An 18,290-nucleotide genomic window follows, 5' to 3' on the forward strand; every position below is an offset into this window, starting at 1 on the left:
ACATTGATCCGTAGGAGACAAATTACATTAAATAAAAACAATTAATTTTGCTCACAGTTTCTTATCTGTTCATATGAAAAAAGAAGGTTGGTTTGGTCGTTATTGCTGTTGTGTTCAGACAAGGCCATAGTTATTATTTGCAGCTCTTTTTTTTTAAAGATTAATCATAAAGACATGTTAAAAATGTTAAGGGTAGCATATTCGGCCTGTATATTTATTAAGTAATATGTACAGATGTCGAAGTAGGCCTATATAATAAACATTACTCTCTGATTTACTAGTTTTATTTGACCAGCAGGTGGCACTACAACCACCCTTATCCCTTCTGGTGTGAATCTATCTGTGGGGCTTAACAATACTATCAATTAGAAGATTACCAGGAAGCCTCAATTGAAAGGAGGTGGCCATGGCAACAAGAATCCTGGCAACAAGATCAAAGGGATGTATGGTGGCCTGTGTTTATTATTCACCCTCTGGTGCATGTGAGTGTGTTTGTTGCCATACATCTTTCTTTTCATGTCCTTACCTAAACAGTGCCAAACCTAATTAGTTTTTTTTTTTTTTTTGGTCAAAACTTCATCAAAAATCCACAGTCTGAATATCAACACAGCTGTGATAAAACTAGCCAATAGCCCTCTTAGTGACTGAAGGTTGGAAAACTCTTAGGCCTACTTTCCTGATCCACCATGAGAGCCCTGCACTCCAGCTTCTCTCTTAAGCAGCCTCCACACCCAGTCTGAAGAGATTGCTCGCTGTTTCTTCAAGGCCAGCTGAGCTTCCATGTCTATTCTGACAACCAAACGTTATGGCACCTTCAGCCCTGGAGGTCCTGAGGAAAATGCAGTTCTAGCCCCCTGAAGGTGTAGAAGAACTCTCTACTCTTCTCCCACAATATGTCTCTGAATGTTTCCCCTCTGACAAGTGGGAGATTGGAATGGTGATTCAAATTCCTTAGACTGGTAGACACAATAACCTTTCAAAGTTTTATCTTTTTATTGTAGTCTGGAGTTTGGAAATGAATGACCTGAATCTTTTTCCTTTTGGGGCCTAGCAGGGAAGCTTAGAAGGCAGCCACTGTGTAAGTAAGTAAGTAAGTAAAGTTTATTTTAGAGCACATTTAACCACAGCTCACACTGACCAATGTGCTGTACATAGTGCATTAGCTAAAAAATAATAAAATAAGGTAAAATAAAATAAAATAGTATATCTATCTATCTTTTATTGTCATTATTATGTATTTGCACAATTATGCTTTTATGTGTAGGTGTTTGTATTAAAGTATCTTTAAAAAATGTTTTACTTGAATGAAATTGACCATCAGAAAAGCAGACCAGATTTTTATTTTCAAAAATGTTTATTGTAAAAATGTCATACAAACTTGCATAGTTGCATCATTCCAATCATAGTGTTCTCATGGTATTCAGTAACAGCCCCCTGTGACTGTGGAGCATTTAACCTTTATGTTGTTTCTAGTGCAGAGGAAGCAGGACATAATCAGTGCAGGCAGCCAGACAACAGAGAACATGCAGGAATGTGTTTGTTTGGAGAAGGAGTGGAGGTCAAAAACTGGAGTGTGGACCTTAGTTTGCAAATGTGCTAAAATCTTTGTCTTTAAACATTAAAGATAATGTAAGGAGGCACACATAGATGGCACAAACTTATTGAAAGAAGGAGAATTCAGAAAACTTCAGCAAAATTCAGAGAATTCAGGCAAGAGAGGACTCTACACAATAAGCTGCTGCTGTGGAATCTCACTGAGGGCAGAAGAGATCATACTTAATATAAGCATACTGTCTGTCATTGGTTTGACTCAGACAAAGGATATGAGCTGAACATTAGATGAAAATAGTGAAAACAATGAACCTTTCATTCAAGGGTTGATTTACACACACACAGGAGACTTGATCACAATGCATTCACAGATCAAAAGGCTAAGATTGACTGTCCACAGAATCATTAACTGGAATGAGCTCTTGAGGTAAAGACATACCTGATAAAATACACTCAAAAGTTTTCACTCACATAACCACAAAAATATCTAGAACAGTGTTTACATTTCATCATAATTCATCACGCAATTTATCTCCCTTGGGCTTCACCAGACGACCAATGAAGAGGATGGAGTTGGTCTTGTTGTCCTTCACCAGGAAGATGAAGGGATGGTCGGCATAGAACAGCTTGGGATTCCTGAGCTTCTCATTCCCAAAGATGCTGGGGTCGAAAGGGTTGCCCTCTGTGTCCCACTCCAGAGAGGAAGCATGGAAGACATTGGAGAGGTAGAGGTCTTTCTTTCCAGAGATGTTGGACAGGTCAGCTTTGCTCTTGTCCACAGCCTCGGTCAAGCCCAGTTCACCAAGATGTTTCTAAAAAAAGTTTATAAGAAATCCATATGAACAAATGCAAAAATTCACACCACTCATCTCTAACTCCAATACTTTAACTCTGCTCTACAACTACATCTTAATGGAAGAGAGAACCATGTACTCACCTGAAGGTTGTGGCTGACCTCTATGTTGACTTTGGGCAGAGAGATGGCAATTGCCTTCTCCTCCATCTTGCTCATCCAGGTGTCCAGCTGCTTGCGGGTCAGCAGCTTCTCAATCCTATCCAGAGGCTCCACGTGGTAGGGCATGATGAAGACCATGGTGGACTTCTTATGGGCCAGTGGCATGCTCAGCACAAACAGCCTGTTCTCTGTGTCCTCGTGGAAGTCATACAGGCCTGTGGAGGAGCAGAACACGCCATGCATTAAGTACACATCACAGTCATGTCCTGGAAACACAAAGGTTTATCAAGTTGGGGGCAGGATCCTCACCTGTGCGGTGCATCATGGGAACAGACACGGTATATGAGCGGGTCACCAAAAAGACACGGTCGTCGACCATCTTGTGATGGAACTTCTCATTCCAATGAGCTGTTGTGAGACAACACGTCCTTATTGTTTTTGTCATTCAATTCCAACTCAGAATAACCATGCATGAGAATGACCATAGTCAGATGAACGAATAGAAAGCTGTGCTACTCACGCTTGAAGAACATGGCATTGATGAGCATGGCTCCATCTGTGTTCTGCACATCTTTTGTGACCTCGGGCAGTTTGCCGCCAGTGGACTTGGAGGCCCACTCATTGATGGCATTGACAGCACTGCGCTTGTCGCGGAAGTTGATTTTGGAGTGGTCGAGGTTGTAGTGCTTCTTGCTCATCTTCACATAGTCGTCGGCGAACGTGACAGAGCTGGGGCCGTACAGCCTGTTGCTGATCTTCCAGGTGACGTTGCGCTTCGCAGGGTCACTCACCTCAGACAGCAGCTCAGAGAGGCCACTGTGGAGGTGCTCGTCCTTCAGCTGGTCGGCGCTCAGCACGCTCTTCACCTGAGAGGCGGTGTTGGACTTCCCTCCGAGGGCCACCATGCCCAGAGAGGAGGCCACCACCACAGGGGAGATGAGGATGTTCTCCAGGTTCTTCTCCTTGGCCATGTTGTGGTACAGGTTGAAGGCCAGGTTGGCGCTGTTGTCTGCCAGTGTGGTGGCATGGCTGCTGAGCTTGGGCTCCTCAGCAGAGGTGGCGAGAGCCAGGAGGAGAAAGGCTACAGCATTTGTCAGCCACATTCTGTCTGAGCTTGTGAACAGCTGCAAGTGTCTAGAGGGTAGAATGAAATACAAATGGAAAATAAAATACCCAGTTTAAAAAGAAACGCCTAAAAGCCTCCCTGAAACACTGGCATATCTAATTCAATCTTCTAACATGAAACCAATAGTTATGCCCAAAGTCAGTTGTAATAGCTTCTTTGTGCCTGTGTCTAGCTGGAGTGTGAGCATGTCTATACATGAACTCCATACAGGCTGAGCGACTGCCTGGCTGACTGAGGGAGGCTCTCTAGTACATTCTATTGCTGCCACATCAGCAGCAGCATCTCCCCTGCAGTGGGCTACAGAGGAGCTGGGGTAGACAAGAGGCTACTTTTACTTCAGCTCAGTTTGTCAGTCAGTTAATCAGTTTGAGCCCTAACGACCCACATATTTCATACAGGCGTGCCTTTTTTCTCCTGTATCCCTGAGTTGTAATTGATAGGAGTGTGTGAGGTGGTTACTAATTGAATTATGTGGGAGCTTAAGTAAAAAAATAAATAAAAAAAACACAACACAACACTTCTTAGGTTAAAGACACAGACAAACACCAAAGAAAAACAGTGTTCTACATGTGACGAAATCAGCAGAAGAGAGCGTGGCCTGAGGTTACAAGGTGTGAGGGGTGACTGCTGCACTGGGACATCACCAGTGAGTCACGGTGGACAATAATAATCATAATCACACAGTATGCTGCAGCATTTACTGGCATAGCTTAGTTTTCCTTGGCTATGCAACATCTTTAGATACCTTGATAAGTTTTCATAGTGATGTCAACGTTTGCGATTTTCATTCTGAAAGACAAGAGGTGTATGGGTAATCTCTACAGAAAGTATTGCAGTAGTTAAAATCCATTGAAAGTTTTTTTTTTCCCCTGTGAGATGCCTCTTCCCATGCAGAGGGCCAAGAGGCTATAATTCCATGTCCCAAAATGCCACATGGACACATGCACTCAGACAGAGACACGTAGGCAGTTCCTATTGGTTAAAAGTTCTAGCACAAACTTTTGGCCAATCAGCTGTGCCAGAGTGGACCACCATCCATGTTCCCGATGAGGAGGTCTCATAGAAGGAAAAATGGAAAGCCCCTCCCTAACTCTTTCCTCATCTATAGTTATCTCATCTATAATAAAACATCAAAATGCATGATGTGAATTTGCAAAATATAACATTTTGTCTCCTGGATTGTCTGATTCATTAGTCTTTCTGAGAGTAAGAAATGAAAGGTGCCCAGTGAGGTTAAAAACATGCATGAGTAGGGATCAAATCTAGCAGTGCACCCGTTAGAAATCATCTTTAACACATAAAACAACATATTGGACTGTATCTGCGTTATTCATATTCCCTTTCTCAGTGGAAATCATATTATTATAGCTCAAAAGAGAAATGGACAAACATGCCCTAGATTCTTTTTCCAAAATTAATCATTTAGAGCAAGTGGTTCATGCATGACAGTGCAAGGCACACAAACAAAAGTTAATCATAAGCACAAATCTGTTACAAAGAAAGCCATAGAAGACAGTTTCCCCTAAGCATTGACTATACCCTCTTTACACAACAGAAAAATGCTCTTTTACTCCACTTAAGGACAAAACACTCGCCCACAGGAAGGAAAAGAGAAAAACTTGCAATGCCTCCTGCTGTCCTACCTTGCAAACAAACACAGGGTGTGTTCCAGCGGTGCACGGCTTCTCTCTGCTTATCAGTAACGTGGAGATGTAGAGCAGTGGACCAGTCTGCAGACCTTTATAGCGACAAAGGGGAAACTTCTAGAAGTTGGGCAGAGGGATATGCAAATGAGACCATCCAACATTCCTTGTGAAGTTGGGAGAGACCTCCCTCTAGATCAAGTGACCTCAGACGCTTCAATTTCTCTGCAAGGTCCTAAAGCCCATTTGGACTGCCTAGTGCTTTAGAGCTCAGGGTAATAATACAGTTTGCCTGTTGAAATTCTTATACTTTGAATGAATAGATGCAGACACAAGCATTTGAAAAGATGCTCATATAAAAGAGTTCTCCCTGCTAGTCCACAGCTGTTCACAGCTGGAATGGGAGATTTATAAAGGGACATACACTACCACTGTTTTTTAAATCAGGGCAGCAGTTTATTATGGGCTTAAATAATTGCAAAAGGGTTCGATTTTAACTGAGAAAACATTGCTTCAATGTTTTCTCAGTTAGCCTTATAAAATGATATCAGATTAGTAAACAGTGTGCGTTTGAAACATTGGATGAATGGTTGCTGATAATGGGTAATGTAGATATTGCATTAAAGATCAGCCATTTCTTTCTACAACAGGCGAGAACCCTTTTGCAATTATGTAAGCACATAATGTAATCTGAAAACTGCTGCCCTGATTAAAAAAAAACAATGCAACTGATCTCAGCTGGAATTCTATCTATAATGGAGTTGAATGGAAATGTCTAAGTGACCCCAAACTTTTGACCGGTAGTGTAGATTGTCCACTGACATTTTACTAAATGAGTGGAACACAGTCTAAATCATAACCAACACTTGAAGAAGTATTAATCAAATCGTACTGTTGACTTACAAGTGTTTGGATTTTAGTTGTTCTTTTCCTAGCATCTCTGCATAGCCTTCAGAGGCCTGTTTCCTCTCTTCCTCTGCTCCACCCCCACCCCACCCCCACACTATGCCACGTCTCACCCCAACACCCATGATTGCAGGCTTGTTCTGGGTGGGGTGTCGGAACCACAGCTATAAACTATTCATGAGCCAAGGGCTGTTCTTTGGTACCTGCACTTTTTGCTTTAGGCACTTTTGGATTTTAAGATGTATCTTCAATCCTTTTTACATTTTACATCTTACAATCTTTCAATCTACCGTTGATATCCACAGTTGTCTTGTGTGAATCAAAAAATAAATGAAAGCAGCACAGTGAGAGCACAATCTCAAACCACATGTAGCAAACTATAGTGGAGAGTGGAGGCAGCCATCTGGTAAGTACAGATGCCCTGAGCACTGGGATTTCAACAAACTCAAAACTCACAACCCCCGCACCTATAGCTCTGTTCCCAAGCAGGCCCATGAGAGCAAGCCCCAGGGTGTGTTTGTCATTCCACGGTGGGTAAACACTGAAATTCCTCAACTGTGTAGGCCTGCCATAAGGGTTAGAGAAAGCTGAATATGAATAGAGGGTATTGAAATGCATTTAAATATCCTTAAAACAGAGGATGCATGCTGCAGGTAATATTTTGAGGGTGTTTCATCAGCTGCTCTTTCGGGGAGTGTTTGAGGGGGGTTGGGGTCGGGTGGGGTGCTAAAACATGCACCTGGGGGCTCTGGAGGAGGCATGTGGAACATGTGGAGTTCTGTTAGTCATGCCCTCACACATCCTTATTGTGGACTGAGCTCTGGTTGCTTTAGGAGGAGGACTTTTCTAATTGACAATTTCTAATTGATAATGGAAGCTAATGTCTGTGGAGATTCTTTTGTGATTATCTGCGATCATCTTACTAAAGTATACTAACAATACCAAGGACAACATTTGTTCATGTGAAAAAACAAAAAGATTAGGACAAAGAATCATGTTTTATGTACATCCAAAACAAATATGCTTTTGCTTAATGAAGCTAACATAAACAGGGTCAGTAGTAATTTTAGTCCCAAGACACTTCTCCATCGCATTATATGAAACAATTACTCTTGGCTTGGAAGTTTTAAATGATGAAATTTCTTGATTACCATATGACCTTGATTGGGACACACCCACTGGGCTATACGTGAGATTGCAGCTGTCTTGCAGTTAAAGGTGAGATTAATGCACTGTAACATCACTGAAACAGAAAAAACACAATTCAACAAAAAGCAAATGTAGGTCAGATAAAAGTAGAGCAAGATATGCACAGCCTACATACATCCCAAAAGATCATTCTGTGCATGCTGTACATTCTGAACATTAAGTACATTTTCCAGTTACATGTTTCAGATTTACTTGTGCAAATGCACCAGGTCATCATATAAAACACTCCATATGCATTTGCCTAGTTGCCTAGGCTACAGCACAATTTTGTTAGTTGTTGATACCAGCTATGGTCTTTTCCTAAACAGTACACTTCCTGTTGATGTAACTGGTTGGCAAATCAGTGCCTTCTCAGTAACCCACTGCCCATGTGTCACACAACAAGCCCATGGCATGAGAGTCCACTCAGAACACAACTTCAGCTCAGTGTTCATGGTGGCTCTGTGAGGACTGAGGAAGAATGGGCTCTCTGACTCTGGCTGGGGGAGGAGCAGCCGAGTTTGAAGCATGATGCAACGGCAAACAAAACTTTCATCCACTGATGCAACTTTTTATCAGAATGACATATTTTACAGAACTGGTACTTGAAATAACTGCTCATCCATTACTACGAGTTATCATCAAACAATACTTACATATGTAAGGGATAATGTATAGAACGCCGGTCATTACTGGGAAAATAAGTCCCGACAGGGCGAACCGGACCCCGACGCGCAGCGGAGGAAATCTCATTCAAGCCAATGGAGCGTTCTACTTGTCTTGTGAAGAGCCGTGTAATAATCACAGATAATATGCATGGCAGTATTTATTATTGAATTATCAGTATCATTAAATTTGCGGAACACTTACTACATAGTGATATGTATCATTTATGGGACATGAGATGATCTATTTTGTGATGTAAAATTTTGGTCATATCACCCAGCTCTTTAGTTTGCATTACTGGACAAACTTCTTGCATTCTAATTACTTGCACTGCTAATTTTCAGAGGAGACACTGTGAATTCTGAGAATAAACAGCTTGTTTACTTAATTAGGTTATTTTTTATGACCATGTTCTTTCAATTGGTATCCCCAAGCAACAGTAAGTCAAAAGTTCTGCAGTGGCCTGCTGAGATTTGAAATCTTAGGAAAGATTTTCCCCACAGCTAATGTGAACGTGTGCTGAGGAAGCCCCCTAGTGGTAATGGAATCATAAACATGGGCTACCTGTATACACTCTCTCACTCACTCACTCACTCACTCACTCTCCCTGTCTCTCTGAAAAACTCAATTCAAATCTAAAAAGACATTTCTATAAAGTGGCCATATATAATAGACTAAGAAATACAAGAAATTACTGAGAACAAGAAATCAAAATGTCTATGTGGACTTGCCTCTCTATCTCTCTCTCTCTCTTTCTCTCTCTCTCTTTCACTCCCTCTCTCACACACGTACGCACGCACACAAACTTTGAGAATTATACGAGGCCTTTAATTGTAAGAGCCTCAGGAGAGTCAGACTTTAATTAAGGTCAGGAACTTTTGATGCAGACACAGTAGTTAAGAGCGCATATTTAGTTTAATGTCTAGATTTGATTTGGCTGGAGGGCTCTGAGGTCATTTCTAGCTCACCTCCAGCTTAAATTGGAGTTCACTGCATTACTGCATCTAATGAGATGTAAATGTAAAAAAGATGTTTAAGTTTAACAATGTGTATTCACCCACTTCTAATATATTAAAATCAGTGATATAATATATATATATAATATTATATATAAAATGTGTATATCCACTAATATACGTATTATATATTAGTGGATATGAAAGTATTGTTTGATGATAACTCATAGTAATGGATGAGCAATTATTTTAAGTACCAGTTGTATAAAATGTAATATGTAATACATATATATCACTAAGCAGGGAGCAGTATAACGCAGAGACAACCTCCAGAAAACCCTTCAAAGGTGAACTTGATGTCATCATTGTCTCTAATACACATCTTTGAGCATGGTTATATATCACTATGTACTCATGGTAACTTATCCATAATCTGTAGACCTACACGCATATGGTGTACTTGTGTTCAGTGCATTGTTGCATCTATCAGTTCTAATACATTAGTTATTATAAACTACTTATCAAAAAATAATGCTGTCAAGTCACCAGAAAGAGAGCACCAGCAGTGTTAAAGGTGCTATGTGGAGCACTGTAGGCTTCAGATTTTCTTGAACACAGCCGCATGCCACTCCTTTGACTGGACTGTATTTACAGTTTTTTCTGATTGCTTAAGCACATTTTTTGTAACTATGGCTTTTTTTGCAAAACTCTACACACAAATGGCAAAACCTCTCACCCAATCAGCAAAACATTGTAGTTCTCTTGCAAAAGCAACACACCTTGCTTAACTCTTCACACCTTCGTAAAAATGGTGTTTTCGTATCTAACAGTAAACACAAGCCATCACAATAGTAAGCACACAATGTGCCAACAACACACTGATGGTATGAATAAAAAACACATCTGGCTTTTGCTTTCTCTGTGCACAAGGTAGACTATGTCAGTTTGAGGTCATACTTTTGTCATAGTTCTGTAAACATACAGGGATCCCAACTTCAAGTATTAGTGTTTATTTACACACATCAAAACAAACACAAGTGTGTTTTTCCAAGTCAAAACACAAAATAGCATTTCACTGAGACAAAACAAATCAGTCTACATCGGGTCGTCTCTCTCAAAATTCTGTCTACATCACATGCAATGTCCTAGTCCAAGGCACAGGGAAAAATATATTCTGGAATGACGTATCCAGGCCTGACATGACAATATCCCCACATGTAGACTGATTTATTTGTCTGTTTTTTTCTCTTCTCACTCTTCCTGCTCACTCCATCGTACCCATTGTACATTACCTGTGGCTTATTTATAGTGCTTAGGCTGATTGCAAAGTGAACTAATTATCTAAAACCGTTTTCACATGAGAAAGTGTGCCAGAGAGTTGGCAAAATAGTGTAAATAATAGCCATTGTGCCTACAGTTGTGCAAAGTGTGTGTTACAAAATTGCAAACTGAGTGCAAAGCAGTGTTTGTGCTTTTAGTTTTGCAAACTCAGTGAGTGGTTTTGCCATTTGTGTGTAGAGTTTTGCAAAAAAAGCCATAGTTACAAAAAATGTGTTTAAGCATTCAGAAAAAACTGTAATACAGCACAACATGTGGTACAAAGTGATATTACAAGAGTGCTGTGCCCATGATAACTGGTTTGCATACTGACTTCAGTAGATGGGTAACAGACTTTTTTTCCTAACTGTTTTTTTTTTTTTACATTCTGTGTTAATATTTCTGGGCCCTTTTTTAAAACATTAATAAACCTCCACGTAGCACATTTAAGACTACAGACACATGCGAAGCAGGCATCAAGTCATCTTGGTGTTTTAAAAACACTTTAAAACCCATACCGTTTCCCATGCTGCCTTTTGCTGAAATAAACCCCCCGTGTTTGTGCTCACACACTCTAGTCACCTCTCTCTAGGCCCCGGTCCCCTGACTGACATTTCTCAAACGGAGCAGTTTGGATTAATGAGACAGCTGGGGGCTCTGGCAGACGCTGTTTGCTCAAAACAGGGGGTCCCCTTCATCTCAGCCACTACTAAAATGTCACAGGAAGTGCCCTGCAAGTCAGGCTTAGCGGCCACCCCCTGTAACCCACCTCCCCCTTCTGTTTCCTCCGTTAGAGCCAAGTTGCTTATAGGGCCTTTGAAATGCAGGTGACATTAGTGTAAACAATATACTTATATTCTGTAAAGGCTTCCTGTGTGTGTGTGGACATTTAAACCCTTCAACTCCAGTTCAAGAATGACATAATCAAAATAAAATTAATCTGAAGTAATGAAACTACAACTTGGCAACTTGACAATCACTGGCAGCCAGTAGCCAGTGTCTAAACAGGTAAGTTTCAATCTGTCTTCAATTATTCTAAGAAACACCCATGGAACATTTTTTCAAAGTTTTCAAGTGGAATCATTCTCTGCCATTAAGATCATACACACCAGGTGTTACATTTGAAGTCAATCTCCAATGCATTTCACATAATGGCAACACATGTGAAAATGTGGTCAAATCTGTGAATAAACATATCAATATCCAATACCATAGGCTAGGGGTTCTTAATGTTTTTGGTTCCAAGGACCCCTTTTGGAGGAGAAAATATTCCGAGGACCCCCTCATAACCGTAACAATTAAGCATGTCATTTGTATTCTCTGAAGTTGTGGACAGGTCCAGTATCCCATGTTTTTTTTGCAGATGTGCAACTTCGTCTTTTGTCAGTTTTGGATTTTGCATCACTTGACAATATGGACTGACTCAAACATTTCTACACATTCATCAGCTAGCTGGCTAACAAATAAGTCAAGATAAGCAGTAGTAGGAATGGTTCTTCATGACCTAAGTTTTATGGGTGAAAAGGGGCATCATCTGTAGATGATGATAAAACTCAACTTTATAATTTCAAGCAAATTATTTTGCAGACCCCTTGGCTATGGACCCCACTTTGAGAACCACTGCCATAGGCTACATCTCCTTTGATGTTTCAAGGACTGTGTCAAGGTCAGGACAACTGAAATTTCAACCAATGTGTCCATCCTATCCTTGATTCCTATGTTTATTTGGTGATGACCACTAGGTGGCATAAGCAGAACATACTATCTAAAGTCATAAATAAAGTATGCTCTGATGCCATCACAACCCAAAACCATTTTCGTTTCCATGGCCTGCCATGGTTGCAGGATACCTATCCATTCAATAATGATGCTTAGTTTACAATACAAAACAAGTCTTAGTCGGTTACACCTACCCTCATGACAAATTATGTAGAACTAGACTTCATGAATGTTTTATGACGTTGCCCATAAATCAGAATAAAACGGACGTAGCCTATTTTTAAGTTGGTCCTAAGAGCAGCACAGGAACTTGGAGCAATCTAACCTTCACATGATCTCAAGATCTCAGTTTAGGCTACTGTAGGCAGCTTTAAATTAAGTTAGTTGGTTAGTTAAGTTACGTTATTTGTCCTAAAATAAATGTATAGTAATAATGTGAATTGTATATTGTAGGCTAATAGCATTACTGAAAACAAAGTAGCCTAAGCATACTGACAGTAGGCTATAGGCCTTTTGCTGCTGTTTTCACAAATATAGGCCTACCCTTTTCCAGAGCGCGTGGATGTCATGCAAGTGTAATTCAAACGAATTCGTAAAAAGTATTAGGCTACTCTCTTTCTAAATCATACACACAAAGTTATTTTACCTATAAGCCAAAAGTATAACATAACCGGTTTCCATTCCAAAATATAGGTTTCCATGAGGTTTCCAAGAAAAGCTAGATCAGGGCCTACGATGTGTCAGAAATACTCTCCCGCATCATTGGTTGGTAGGTCAGCGCTAACTCCGCCCAATACTCACTGGATGAGATGCTTACCGAGATGTCTCTCTACGGTTGTCTACACTGTAGTAGCCTAGTGTGTAAGCAGGCACGCACTCATACCCGTTTGGGTAGCCACTGAGACTAGCTACAAAGGAAGGTAACCTACAACATTGCACTGAACCATTCAAGGCGCGTGGAGGGACAAACTGGTTATAATTACATTGCAGTCTGTTTAAAGAATAGGATATGTCCTGTAGTTTACCAGTAATTCTTCGGTTTAATTTGTTGCCCAACTTAGAGGCTACACTTTCACAGAAAATATTTGGCCGGTTCACGTTCACGTTTGGTCAGACAATTGCAGTGACGAATAGAGGGGAGCAAAGAACACCTCAGCAAGCTCACCTGACCGCGGAACAAACAAAAGAGCCATTTATTTGAAAGAGGTAAGTGCATTTAGTGGAGTGCGCACGCTCGGCTTACTCACTCCAGTATTATTATTTACGCCAATATGGTACTTTGATGGTCTTTTGTTTGATCTATTTTCTAAACGACACTTTTGCCATGTCATGTGATGGCAAACGGGGCAGTGTGCCCCTCCTTTGGTCAGCCCACAGTAGCCCTCGCTCTGGAACTGATGCGATGGACTGTGGGGGTACTTTTAATGTTTTGTCCCTTAAACAGGTAACCCACTCTAGTAGAACTGAAGATTGGTTTCACTAAAATGAAACTGTTGTATTTATTTTGCGGTTTGAATTAGTGCTACTAATTGTTCATTCAACCTTTGGGTTTTTTCTCGGTAAAATTAATATTTTGTCAGTCGTTGATCCCACACCTCAACTGGAAACGCCCGGAACCCTCAATGCACCGCTCTAGCTGCCTACAGCTTGTGTGAGTCTATGTGGTCTCTACAGCACCCTGTGCTGTGCCGTTGGGTTGTATGTTTCTTCTTTTGAAATATATCTGTGGCGATAGAGGTCGTTTCAAGGTGTAAATCATGCAGCTCATACAATTAAGACAATTAAACATGCATTTTCTGTGGCTTGTAAATCAGACATTTTGCAGAAGTAATGATGCTGAGGGGAACAAACACCACTCTCATATGGCAGTGTGTAATGACTTGCTAAAACAAATGTGCTTAAGTATTTACAGTTCTACTGAATGGAATAAAAATAACTTTGAACCATTGCTTAGCCTAATTTCTGAAACATACCAGTTTCTGCGCTCCTGCAGTTTAAACACAATAAACATGGTTGGTACAATCCAACTGAATGGTTGATACTCTTAAGTGGTGCCATTGAGGTTAGTAGTAGGGATGTAGCATTCAGCATCGTGCCTGGCCCGGATCTATTCTGGTAACAGCTGTTGTATGGGTATTGCGATCACACCCAGATGAACGTCACTGACAAAGTCAAACCCACCTGAATCATCTCCTGTGCTTTTTGCCTTCACCCACTGCGCTGGCTTTACTGCTGTGCAGTGCTCCCTCTTTTGACCCGTAGTTTTCAGTGACTCCGTCCCACAAAACGCTCGATTACAGCTCAGTGTTGTGTCTCAGAAAATCATCACACAGCTAAAAGCACCCTCATTTGTATGGTTTGTGTTTTACCGGAATCAGTAATCATGGAGATCACACCAGGATCATCTCTGTTTTGTCTTTGAAATGACATTGGTGTTTAATACTAAATGGTTATTTGGTAAGGACTGCAGACTCAATGCAAGGACTCTAAAAGGAATGCGGGCAGAATAATGTCTGCCCCCACCAACTGACTGAATGCCAAATTGGAAGAATCTAGAGAGGGACGACAGTCAAGATGTACAGCTAGGCCAGATGACTATAATAAGAGCCATCACTAAGGCAACCGTCTGTGTGTTAATCTGGGTGGCTGTAGTGAATCTTTGTTACCTCTCATGAGTGGTAGAATGTGAGGAATGGGCCTGTTATTACCTCTTGGCCGCCAAGCTCTTGATGTCAAGGATGATGTTGGTGTTGCACTAAAATGTCACCTCAGGAGTATTTCAGCTTAGAAAGAGTTGTGAATCAGAATCACCTGCTTATAATCAGAGTTAGAGTTAAGCAGAAATCATTCTAAAGTTTCACTCAAATATATCACTTTTATTTTACCACTCTGCTTTGGCAACACAAAGTATGGTCCTGCCAATAAAGCTTTCCATGATCTTTCAGTGAGCAGGACACAGGGTAAACATGTTTAAACATCTTTTAATTCTTCTACTTCTTAAATTGAGCCAACCAGTTGTATTTAACCTGCTCCACAAAGCCACCCACTCCTCTAGAGGAGTCTTGCATGGCTAACAACCAATAAATAGTTTCTGATGACTCATTTTGTCTTATTTTTCAACAGAATAGTGTTCATGTGTCTACATGCTACTTTGGTTACATTACCTCTAGGTCACGATATCAGCGTCTATTTCATAATGAAGAGACGCCTCTAAATAATTTTTCTTTGGCTAAAACCCAAAGTCCAGTTAGTCCGTCAGTGTTTAAACAAATTTAAATAAAAACAGGACAAACACTTGAACACATGATCATAGAAGTGGCTCATATTCTCAGTATTTTGTGATGCTGGTTGCCTAGTGGCATAGTCCAGTGTCTAAATGTGTGTTAGCCCCATGTGGACAGGATACATACTGTAATGCATTCATGACACTGGTTCTTGTCTTTTTCAGACATTATAGGGAACACCCATTACATCTGGAAACAGATGAATATAAAAATACAGTAGGAAGCCAATTACATGGTTGAGAGGGTAATTATAGGATCACCTGCAGAGCATTGTCTTTGTAATAAAGCAGCTCTCTTGAATAATTGAGGGGTAATAAAATTAGCCACACAGTAATTCATCATTCATTTGGGGCTGGTATTTATCAAAAGCACGTACCGTATTTTCCGGACTATAAGTCGCACTTTTTTTTCATAGTTTGGCTGGTCCTGCGACTCAGGTGCAACATATATATATATATATATATATGTTTTTTTCCTCTTTATGACACATTTTTTGACTGGTGCGACTTATAGCCTGGAAAATACGGTATGCAAGTCAGGTGATAAAAAATATTATATTTTGAAACAAGCTGAAACCCTGCCAAATCAAAACACCAGAACAGGTTTGTAATTTGAGTGGGAAATGTACAGATAGACTAGACATGCTGTCAGCAACACGCCCCAATCCACAGTGGTAGAGTAGGGGCCAAGACTCACACTCAGCCAAGGAGACCAGCTCAGCAGAGCAAGCTAAAGACACATTAACTACAAATCTGGGAACTAAGCTGTGTGTGTGTGTGTGTGTGTGTGTGTGTGTGTAAGAGAGAGATAAATGTGATCTTATCTGGAATCTGTAAGTTAATGTCTTGTATCTTCATTGGAGATGGCGTGTGTGTCCTCATACCTGCAAACCCTCAATTTAATCCTAAATCAATGATCTTTCCTTTCACATGACAACTATCTGCTGGAATTGAAATCGTCACTGTCACTGGAGTTGTTAGACTCCAGGGTCATTTGAAATGTGTCAGCAGCAACATCCAAACTGTAGTCAATTTTGTATATTATACTGTAAGTTACTCTGTGATTCAACAACCTTAGATGTGTTCCGTTGAATTCTCTGATGGGTGTCATCCTTTAGCTTACTTGTGGACACCAGGTATGTGTAGATGGCATGTGACTCCTACGACTCACCACTGCCAGTGTTACTTTTCCAAATAAGTACTCCTGCTGATTTTAATTATCACCAAGCACCAGGCAGGCCTCCCACTGTTGGTTCTGCCTTTTGCTGCCTCTGCTGTGATCTGGACAGGGTGTCTTGGGTCAAAATCACACCCTGTCCTCCCCAATCAGACAGGCGGCGTTGTGGCAAATGGTGATCACACACTGGGACGTGTAAGATAGCAGCTTAGAGCCATGGAGGGCCTGCTTCACTCTCTAGGTACAATGTGTTAGCTGAAGCTGCCTGTTTTGGAGCCTGGGTAATTATGACTTGTCTCATAGGGGAGGAAGGCATCTGCCTGATGAGGGGTGTGAGACAGCTTGGTTTTCTGATATGGCTTGAGGCTGGGAACACAAACACAACAGCACTCTACAATTTACTCACTGACTCATGGTGCCGTGGTCATGGAGCGGGTCTCAGTGTTTACTGTTACGCTACCACCCAAAGCTACACATGATGCCAAGGACAACATTTTACTGTGATTTTCTCACATTTGTTGAACAAGACCAGTCAGGTGACTGCAGACCCTCTCCATTTTATTTGGTCTGTAAAGAGAGAAATGACATGGATTGATAGGGCAACCTTTTACCTGTATGGAAATGTGAAGTAAATCAGACCAGTGCTTTTTAAATCATGGGAGCAGGCACACACACACACACACACACACACAAATATAGATAGATAGATCTGCTTAATAGCAGCTTACACAATAAATATATCCATAGTTTTATTTATGGTCTTGAGAGAGACTTCCTGTTGGTGGTAGGGGCAAAGGTGAGCGCAATGTCTCTAGAATGCCCTGATGCAGTGCACGGCTGTTTTAGACTTTATTACATCTCCTACTGGATCAGTCACAACAGAGGATAATGCCTCACATTCTCTCTAGCAAACGGAAAGGCTGAGACACAGAAAGGAAAGGCAAACAGAGAAACAAGTGGCACAAGTAGCAGAAAAAAACATGAACATGATCAGATGGTGAATCGGAGGGAGAACCCTTACAGACCCATTGCTGAAAAAAATCCAGTTGTTAACCCTTTTGACATGTTCATTTGGTGTTTTATGTGTTACAAGACATATTATGAGAGAACCACTCTGTAAAGATAATTCATAAGACCTCTGAAAAGAGGTTTCCTAGCAATGTATTTGAATTGTTACGCTATTATAGGATAAGTGAGCCTGAAGCAAGTCTGCTGAATAACTCCAATATTTGATTTTGCCATTACATTTTGAAATGAGCTAGTTTAGTTACAGTTTGGGGGGGGGGGGGGGGGGGGTAGCTCTCTAGAATGTTTGGGTAGAGACAGGGGGCGGGCCTTTGTGACAGAGGCATAGACGGGGCGGGGCTAAGTAAATCCCCACTTCAGGGAAGAGGAAGAATGTGCACATACTGTTACTTCGCCATGAAAGGATTTTTTTTTTCATAAAAACAACTTAAGAATGTGTTGGGCCATCCTGTTGTCAAATCAGGATGGCCTTTCGTCTTTGTTAATTGCCTAACAGGACGGCAGCGGTGGATGAACTACCAGCTGATCATTCCTACCTCACAGGATGAAGATGGTGGAGAGTGCTGTCTCTGCTCTTGGCAGTGTGCCCTCTGCTTGGTCACTGGCCTGATTAGCAGGCTTTGTGCAGCCCTGGCGCTGGAGCCCCCTGGTCACTTTACACGGCTCCCGCTTTGTCCTTCACAACACAAAAGAACATGATTGGGTTTCACATTGGGCTGTGCTGATTGTTCTCTTGCCAATGCAAAAATGATTCAGCAGGAGGTGGGGGTCTTGTCT

At 41.1% G+C, this 18,290-nt stretch overlaps 2 protein-coding genes across 7 annotated transcripts in view; one reads left to right on the forward strand and one right to left on the reverse strand.

Annotated features, from left to right (window-relative positions):
- Window positions 1-1,335: 1,335 nt before the first annotated feature.
- On the reverse strand, window positions 1,336-5,389 carry serpinh1b (serpin peptidase inhibitor, clade H (heat shock protein 47), member 1b). Of its 2 annotated transcripts, XM_042064276.1 has the most exons (6): window positions 5,276-5,379; window positions 4,378-4,421; window positions 3,027-3,640; window positions 2,816-2,914; window positions 2,489-2,721; window positions 1,336-2,363 (listed from the first exon to the last, which is right to left on the reverse strand). In XM_042064276.1, the coding sequence occupies exons 3-6, from the start codon at window positions 3,607-3,609 to the stop codon at window positions 2,061-2,063; spliced, it is 1,218 nt and encodes a 405-aa protein (XP_041920210.1). In that variant the 5' UTR covers window positions 3,610-3,640; window positions 4,378-4,421; window positions 5,276-5,379; the 3' UTR covers window positions 1,336-2,060. The 2 variants fall into 2 exon arrangements, with proteins under 2 accessions (XP_041920210.1, XP_041920211.1); XM_042064277.1 differs by lacking the exon at window positions 4,378-4,421 and having other exon boundaries at window positions 5,276-5,389.
- Window positions 5,390-12,859: 7,470 nt separating this feature from the next.
- Window positions 12,860-18,290, forward strand: part of gdpd5b (glycerophosphodiester phosphodiesterase domain containing 5b) — a 43,241-nt gene continuing 37,810 nt past the window's right edge. For 3 of the 5 annotated variants that reach the window (XR_006023003.1, XR_006023004.1, XM_042063969.1), the window contains exon 1: window positions 12,875-13,233. The gene's annotated coding sequence lies outside the window, so the exon portion shown is untranslated. Of the gene's footprint in view, window positions 13,234-18,290 lie in introns of all 5 variants that reach the window. The other 2 variants (XM_042063967.1, XM_042063968.1) reach the window with 2 other exon arrangements.

This window comes from Alosa sapidissima, chromosome 15, assembly GCF_018492685.1.
Source record: "Alosa sapidissima isolate fAloSap1 chromosome 15, fAloSap1.pri, whole genome shotgun sequence".
NCBI classification, from domain to species: domain Eukaryota; kingdom Metazoa; phylum Chordata; class Actinopteri; order Clupeiformes; family Clupeidae; genus Alosa; species Alosa sapidissima.